At 39.9% G+C, this 8,994-nt stretch overlaps 1 protein-coding gene across 2 annotated transcripts; it reads right to left on the bottom strand.

The window, feature by feature from the left end:
• Positions 1 to 301: 301 nt before the first annotated feature.
• On the bottom strand, positions 302 to 8,126 carry C3H1orf216 (chromosome 3 C1orf216 homolog). Of its 2 annotated transcripts, none has more exons than XM_044286367.1 (2): positions 8,058 to 8,126; positions 302 to 2,265 (listed from the first exon to the last, which is right to left on the bottom strand). In XM_044286367.1, the coding sequence occupies exon 2, from the start codon at positions 2,237 to 2,239 to the stop codon at positions 1,394 to 1,396; it is 846 nt and encodes a 281-aa protein (XP_044142302.1). In that variant the 5' UTR covers positions 2,240 to 2,265; positions 8,058 to 8,126; the 3' UTR covers positions 302 to 1,393. The 2 variants fall into 2 exon arrangements, with proteins under 2 accessions (XP_044142302.1, XP_044142303.1); XM_044286368.1 differs by having other exon boundaries at positions 8,062 to 8,110.
• Positions 8,127 to 8,994: the final 868 nt, after the last annotated feature.

Below are 8,994 nucleotides of genomic sequence, written 5' to 3' on the forward strand. Positions count from 1 at the left end.
GGGGGCAGACTGCAGAGTTAAAAATCAGTATAACTAGAAAAAGCATTATAACTAGGGATGAGTGAATCGACTTCGGATAAAACATCGGAAGTCGATTCGCATAATACTTCGCTTGAATACTGTACAGAGCTAGCGCTCCGTACAGTAATAGAATGTATTGGCTCCTATGAGCCGAAGTTATTACTTTGAGAAGTTTTGCAAGACTTTGCATAATAACTTCGGGTTCAGTTCCCGAGTTCGGGAAATGTTTTTTTACAGTAGAAATTGATTTATGAAGTTATTATGTGAAATCTCACGAGACTTTACATTCTAATACTGTACGAAGCGCTCGCTCCATACAGTATTCAAATGAAATATTATGCGAATCGACTTCGGATGTTTCATCCAGCGTCGATTCGCTTATCCCTAATTATAACCGGAAATTATATTAATAAATAACTTTTAAGGGTTTTCAGGGACTACAAAGTTGATGGCCTGTCCTCAGGTTGAGCCAACAATATTATCCTGGTGGTGGTCCATCCAGTAAATCAGCTGATTTAAGGTGCCGCAGTGCTACATTGAGCTCCTCATCCATTTGATTTTTTACTAGAAATTACGGGGCTGTGCATGGTATAAAATGAAGGGGTGCGGCTATACATTTTGTAGTCTGGAAAACACTTTTAATAAATTGCATTGATGCATATTATGTGTCTAGAAGGCAACAATCCCATTTATTCCTACAGAATGAAAACCACATGCATTATGGTGGCATAATCATGTTGATCTGCTCGACAAATGCTACAAAATACATAGTATTGTACATTTTCTATGGTAATGGCTACTTTTTGTGCCAAAGGCAATATATTGTGCATTTAATATTCGGTTTAGAGATGAGCAAATTTATTGAAAATTCGATTCGGCTGCTTCGCCGAATTTATTTTTATTTTTTTCTAATTCTGTTATTTAATGTATTACATACAATTACACAAGGGATTTTTATGGTAACATGATACATTTATATAAAAAAATATATTCAGCTAAAATAATAGAGTAGTCTTTTCTGAATGGTGATGATAAAAAGCATTCCGTATTTTTATCTCATTGCTTGTGCAAAAGAATTGAGCTTACAGATTATTCAATGGGCATGTTATAGCAATGTGAACATTTATTATGTTTCTTGTCACTTTATTACTTCGTTATATAACATCAAGGTGAATAAATACAGTAGTTACTCTCCCACTCCCAGTACTTGGTTGGGTACGTAAAAGTTGTAATAGTGCCCTTCAGTATATATTTTTTTAAATCTGGCTTTTCTGCACATGACATTATATTTTTGTGACTATTTTGAGTTCAAGGGTGAAGAAAATTAGGATGAGAATTTTACACATATAGAAGAGGTATGATTTTTTCTTTCTCACGCAGCTTCCTTAGTAGGTAATTTATTGCAGCCATGCTGGATGTACCTCAAGATCTCCTTGCGGTTGTCTAGGATAGTGTCAAAACTCTCCTGAAGCCTGTTCTGTTGATCCTTCACTCGTTGTTGAAGGCTTCTGATCCATCTTAGAAGAGCCAGTCTCCTATACATTATCAATTGTGCATGGTGTTTCTCTTTTTCTTGCTCCTTTAGTTTTTCCTTGTCTTGTAGACTCTGGAAAGCTTCCGTCAGTGTCAGTGTGAGGGATTCTGAATCTGATGAGGATTCATCTTCAGAGTTTTCTATTTCAGGATTCTCCTGTTTAGTGGATTCTAAAGTAGGAGCTTTGGAGTCCTCCCAGGTAGTGTCAGTTATACTGTCAGGACTGTCAATGCTAAGTGAGCTGCTCGCATAACCGTTGTCTTCTAACGGTGATCCTGGCCATTCGTTGCATCCCTTTGTTGTCTCTTGAGCTGGTGTGTCCATTCCTAATTGCATTATTTCTGCCCCTTCCGGGGGGCTTCTGACTTCTTCCTCTGAAGAAGACAAGCTGATCCCTTCAGACTTGGCAGCCTTCAATTTTACCATTGCATTCTTCTTTTGATTGGTTCTGTTATCTTCTAATGGAATTTTGTCACTGTCTTCATTTAGTTTATCTTCCCAGTCACCTTCAACTCTCTTCTCCTGCCTCCAGTTTTCATTTTTATCATATGCCTCCTCCAAAATGTTAAAATTAGTGTCCTGTTTCCTCTCTTTGTCACTGGGAAATGGTATGCTTCCCAGAGGCTTAGTGCCATAAAAAGGAGACTGGTGAGGGCTGCTTTCAGGTTTCTGTATGGCAAACATCTCTGCACACGTTGTTTTTCCTTTACCTGTTAAATTAAGTACAAGAAAGTCAGTTTCTTATGGTGGATTTACACTGCACAATTGTCAAGCAGATTATTGGGAATGAACATTGGTACAAACATTCTTTCCAAATAATCTGCCCATGTAAATGTGCTGCTGATCACCAGATGAACTAGCACCCGATGAAACACTTGTTCATCAGGTAAAATTATCTTTTGTGCAGCACATTAAATCATAATTTCTGGGCAGCAGATCATGTTGTGCGAACAGTGATCTGCTCCCCAGAAACCATCACTTCTTCCCATAGAGTGGAGGCAATCACTGCATTTAACATCTTGCAGTTTTTGCACTGGCCACCAAGCCTAATAACAGGGCCACTTCTTGGTCTGTGCTGATCACTTTTAAATACTGTAATATTCCTATATTCAGAAGGCCCCCAGCTGCCATGCCAAGTACCATGCCAATTGCATTTATGAGGTGCCAATCAGAGGACAACGATAGCTCTCTCCCTCTCAAATAGCTCTCTAATTGCTCAGATGCGGCAGTCGCTGTTTCAGAATAAGCTGTTGGGTGTAAATAAGGAATAATTGGATACTTTTGATACTAATTGATACTTTGGAGAGAGTTCAGAGAAGAGCTACTAAACTGGTACATGGATTGCAGGATAAAACTTACCAGGAAAGATTAAAGGACCTTAACATGTATAGCTTGGAAGAAAGACGAGACAGAGGGGATATGATAGAAACTTTTAAATACATAAAGGGAATCAACAAGGTAAAAGAGGAAAGACTATTTAAAAGAAGAAAAACTGCTACAAGAGGACATAGTTTTAAATTAGAGGGGCAAAGGTTTAAAAGTAATATCTGGAAGTATTACTTTACTAAGAGAGTAGTGGATGCGTGGAATAGCCTTCCTGCAGAAGTGGCAGCTGCAAATACAGTGGAGGAGTTTAAGCATGCATGGGATAGGCATAAGGCCATCCTTCATATAAGATAGGGCCAGGGGCTATCCATAGTACTTAGTATATTGGGCAGACTAGATGGGCCAAATGGTTCTTATCTGCCGACACATTCTATGTTTCTATGTTTCTATATAACACTATGGGGGTCATTTATTAAGAATCATAATAAGCCCTTTAGCTGGCAGTGGATCTGCCAAACTTATATAGAGGCGCCCGCTCTACATAACTTTGGCATATCCACCGCCGGTCTAAATGTAAGATATCTTCATTGCTGGCTTAAATTTAGACCATTTTCCTACAACAGGCATAGAAAATGATGAATGAGACGGGCCTACTGCCCTGTCCCCTTCCCTGCTCACGCCACGCCCACTTTTTAGACCTGGCATGAGCAGGGAAAAGTCCCATTTTGCAGCGCAAATAACCTTTGTGCTGAAATCTAAACCTGAAATACACCAAATATAGGCGTATTTCTGGTAAATGACCCCCTACATCTTGCCATTATATCACTTATATTATGAATTGTTTAAAAAGTTGCAAGGCCCTATTGTCTCCATTTCTGATTGGCAGCTTTCCCTGCACCCAGCTCCACAGTGGGCAGATACTATAATACTTATCATACTCAACCAGCACTCAAGATCCAGTGTTAGTGAAGAGGCCTATGCTTCCTTCCCAACTCTATAGACTTCTGTGGGCATCAGCTGTAACGTGATCCCTCAGTGAACTAATCTTCATCTCTGACTCTTTGAAGACCCAATTTTAACAATTAACTGAGTTATCAGTGCAGGAGGCAGGGGAGAAAGATTGGAGGCTGATAAGTGGAGAAAGAAGCTTTTTTTCCTGTGATAACATATACTACAAAGTTTCTTGTGCATATATTTAAAAAAAGTTGGGACGCTGTGTAAAATGTAAATAAATGTACATAAAAAATGTGATGATTTGTAAATCTCATAGACCCATATTGTATTCACAATAGATCAGATCATATCAGATGTTGAAAGTGAGACATTTTACCATTTCATGAAAAAATGAATTTATTTAGAACTTGATGGCAACAACATATCTCAAAAAAGTTGGGACAAGACCATGCCCATCACCATTGTGTAGCATCCCCCTTCTTTTAACAACAGTCTGCAAATTGGTAATTGAGGAGACCAATTGCTGGAGTTCTGGGAGAGGAATGTTGTCCCATTATTGCCTGATGTATGATTCTAGCTGCTAAACAGTCCTGGGCCTTCTTTGCTGGATTTTTCATTTCATGGTGTGACAAATATTTTCTATTGATTAAAGGCCTGGACTGCAGGCAGGCCAGTTCAGCATCCGGACTCTTCTTCTACAAAGCCATGTTGTTGTGATGAATGCAGTATGTGGTTTAGTATTGTCTTGCTCAAATATGCAAGGCCTCCCCTGAAAGATACATTGTCTGGATAGGAGCATATGTTGTTCTGAATCCTCTGTATACTGTTCAGCATTGATAGTGCTTTTACAGATGGGTGAGCTGACCATGCCATAGGCACTAATGCAACCCCATACCATCAGAGATGCAGGCTATTGAACTGTGCACTGATAACAAGCTGGATAGTTCCTCACCTCTCAAGTCCGCAGAAATGGCATCTGTGGTTTACCCCAAAAATAAAAAAATTAGATTTATCTGACCACAGAACAGTTTTCCATTTTGCCTCATTCCATTTTAAATCAGCTTTGACCCAGAGAAGATGGCAGTGAATTAACATATGCCTTCTTCCATGCAGTGATTTCCAGTACAGAATCATGCCTGTTTGTAATGCAGTGCTGCCTGAGGCCCTGTAGATGACAAGCATCCAATATTGACCGTCAGCCTTGTCCCGCACACAGATTTCTTCAGATTCTCTGAAAGTGCTCCTCAACTTTTAGACATTTTTTTGCAGATTGGTGAACCTCTGCCCACCTTTCTAACATGCTAGTGTTCTACCCAGTCATGTGACTTAGTTGCAAAGTGCTCCTCTAGTTGTTTTTATTAGCACCACTTACTTTTCTAGCCTTTTCTTGCCCCTGTCCCAACTTTTTGAGATGTGTTGCTGCCATCAACTGCTAAATAGGTTATTTTTTACAGGAAATGGTAAATTGTCTCACTTTTAACATCTGTGTTCTGTAATCTATTGTGAATAAAATATGGGTCTATGAGATTTGCAAATAATTGCTTTCTGTTTTATTTACATTTATTCATATTTTACAGTGTCCCAAATTTGTGGGAATTGCGGTTGTACAAGTTTCGCTCATACTATTGAATTATGGAAAAAATATTCAAGTGACGGGTATTTCCAGCTATTGTCACACATTTGTTTCCCAATCTTTAGCTATATGCAATATTTCTTTTAGTACAGAAAAAAGGGTCTCACATGTCAATAATTGTTTGCTAATTTTGGAACATGATGATTTACATGAAAGCGTATCATGAGTTAACACTGCGTTATTGTAACCTGGAGGATATCAAATCTGTATTAGTATTAAAGTGAAATTTATAGATGACTTTTATAAATTGTGCCGCCTGACTAAAGTTGAAAGGCTTCATTTTCAGTGTTTATTTTGGCTATCAAATAGTTGCTTAGCACAAGATACAGTTTATCCTTTAATGTCAGTCACATGTATAGTGAGATACTTAAATAGAAGCGCTAATCAAGTTAACAGAAGGAACCACTGTTTCTGTAAGAAACACAAGGGTCTTTGACACCTCCCCACATGGAGAGGTCAACAGTCCTTAAACAAGGGTTTTATTGTTTTCAAAAAGACGATTTTGTTCTTTTTAGAATCATTTATATGGTAGGGATGGTAAACCATGTGTCACGTGCTACATACACATCTATGAGCACAATGGGGCTGATTCATAAATGCTTTTATACCAGTTGTATAGCGTAAAATATGTAAGTTATAATTTGCCACTTTTTACTCTCACTATGGTAGATAAAAAGCTCAGGAGAGTCAAATGTCTGCTTGAGAAGACCACCCATGATATAGACCACCAGATGACAGGTGGTTCAATTTTCTTTTTCCATATGTTTATTTGTCCTCTTTTTTAAGTAGACCATAGACCCATAGACCAATTTTGTGTGGTCATCGCAAAGAGGTTACCATACTTTTGTGTAGGTAAATTTGGGGCATTTAAGCCATGACCTGGGCTTGATCCAAACACACGGGAATACCCACTTCTGAGGGTGGTTTACATAATAAACCCCAGGTATTTCTGAGCCAGGACAAGCAGAACTTGGAATTGTCTCTGAAAACTTGATTCAGGACTGCTGGCAACCATGCATTTCATTGTATAATATTTGGTCCTAATCACATGACCAAATTGGACATTTACCCAGCCACATATGGCAGGACAGGGCAAACTTCACACAGAATTATATCATGATAGTTTACACAGACCCATTGATTTGTCAGTACATATAGAAATAATATTTCCTTAAACTGGCCAATACGAAACACTGATTCATGTCTCCTAACTGCCAATGAGATATAATAAATAGTAAACCATCTACCCACGTATGCTACCATTACCCCTTAGCCCTAAAAAGTGGTCAAACACTATAATGTGCTGCATGTCCTGGGGTTTCACCATACATATCCCCCATGCTACTATCATATTCTATACCGTGTTACAGCTCAACATTGTAGGTGGTCATTTTTCATTATTTATTGATGTGGTTGAAAATTATGGGGGAGATTTATCAAACTGGTGTAAAGTATAACCCATAGCAACCAATCAGATTCCATCTTTCATTTTCCAAAGGAGCTGAAAAATGAAAAATGAAAGTTGGAATCTGATTGGTTGCTATTGGAAAACTAAGCCAGTTTTACTTTACACCAGTTTGATAAATCTCCCCCTATATGCACAATTGGGCCTCATTTACTAAAACTAACCGTAAGACTCTTTGTTGCCCAAAGCAACCAGCAATAAAAAAGTATGATTGGTTACTATGGGCAACAAAGACCACCTTACTGTCAGACAATTCTTCTAAATGAGGTCCAATGTATATGTACATGTGGATACTGTACATTCAGGTTCACAATTGTCTTAATGCAATAGTATCTAAAGTGACAATGAAATTAAAACCTATCCCATTTCTTTTTACTGTGCGACTAAAAGTAATATATTGCTCCCTGTTTAAACTATGATAAAAAGGGGTTGGTGGGATTACTGTTAGGTAGTCCAGATAGATGTCTTCCTCCATAATTACTACTTCAGCTCAAGCGTCTGGTTCTGAGAACCTCCAGAAGACATCTGCAGGCATATCTGTACCAGTAGCTCCTGGGGACATGATGATGCCTTTAGGTTCTCTAGGTAAATGTGGTCTTTATGGTAGGAGCTCAGCTATAGGAGGCAGGAGGAGGTGCTGCTGGAAGCTGACATTGCTTCCTTCCTGCACTGATTGCCTGGTGCTGAAAGGACAGCGACTGCTGCATCATCCTGCTGTATGCAGTATACCGTGCATCACTACAACCCCCCCTGTACACATACTGGAGATAGGGGGAGCATGGATGGAAATGGATCAGAGATAGGAATAGCATGCATGGATGTGAATGGAAGAGGAGCACAGCAGGGCATTACAATCTGCTCTAGTATAAATCACATATAGCTAGTGAAATCCCCTAGTAAATGCACTAAATGTATAGGATATAATGCACTCTATTCACACTGCCTAGAATAGTCCCCAATCACCCACTCTCATTAGGTGGACTAAAGCTGTTATGTAAGTGCCCCACCCCCACCCTGCCAACAACCTGTTAATAGTAAAGGACCACACTTATGGGCATTATAATGTACATGTCACCATGTGTCCCCCCAGTGTCTCTAGCAGCAGCGGCCAGGGACAGACCTACCTACAGTATGTGCTCCAGCTGAGGGTCCAGGGTGCTCCTCCTGCTGCAGTGAAGGCTGGGAGTGCTTTCCTGTGCAGGATACGTCAGTGGTTACACACTTCCTATGTGCAGTCAGCCCAGACCTTCAAAGCTCATCCACTCTCAAAGCCAGATTCGTCATTTCCTAAGAAAAACCCCATTGTTATGTGCTGCGCCCTGCTCCAGGTCATGTCTGCCTGTAGGGAAAAAAAAGAAGAGACTGAGATCTGCTGTCTAGATGCATACAGAGGGATGAATGCAGTGGGATGCTCAGATATGTTGCCTGGGCAGGGGCATTTTACAGGGAGAAATCACTGAGACCTGGGGTCAGCAAGGCTCCTGTCCTCAGTCCCCTGGCACAGCAGGGGTCAATCCTTTATCTTGAGTTCCTTCAGGCATAATGTAGAAAATACTTAGATATAGAGTACAAGAAACACAAATAATAAGTGTATAATATTATCATGTCTGGCTGCCTGTCTATATATATATATATATATATATATATATACCAGAGGGATCCGGATGGAAGTAGCAGGCAGCGCCTTTCTATTTTTTTCCATCGAGTGACATGCAAATTCTGTTATTACAGGGCCCTCCCAACTATTCATTCTAGTTCTGTGGTAAAAATCATACTCATCTGCCCACACTGCTCCATCCTGGTTTTCTGGCTCCATTCAGCAAAGCTGCAACCAATGACTGGCCTCAGCGGTATCACATGTCGCTTAGGGACACATCACTGCTGAGGCCAGTCATTGGCTGCAGCGGCACATGTGAGTTCATCCATCCAGAAGATTACAGGCTAGGGTCTAGAAGGTCGCGGAAGGTTGCTGGAACGGCGCTGCAGGGAGCAGATGAGTATGATTTTTTTTTTCCAACAGGTATATCACTCTGCAGGGGTCTGTTACAAATATACCAAAAA

This window comes from Bufo gargarizans, chromosome 3, assembly GCF_014858855.1.
Source record: "Bufo gargarizans isolate SCDJY-AF-19 chromosome 3, ASM1485885v1, whole genome shotgun sequence".
NCBI classification, from domain to species: domain Eukaryota; kingdom Metazoa; phylum Chordata; class Amphibia; order Anura; family Bufonidae; genus Bufo; species Bufo gargarizans.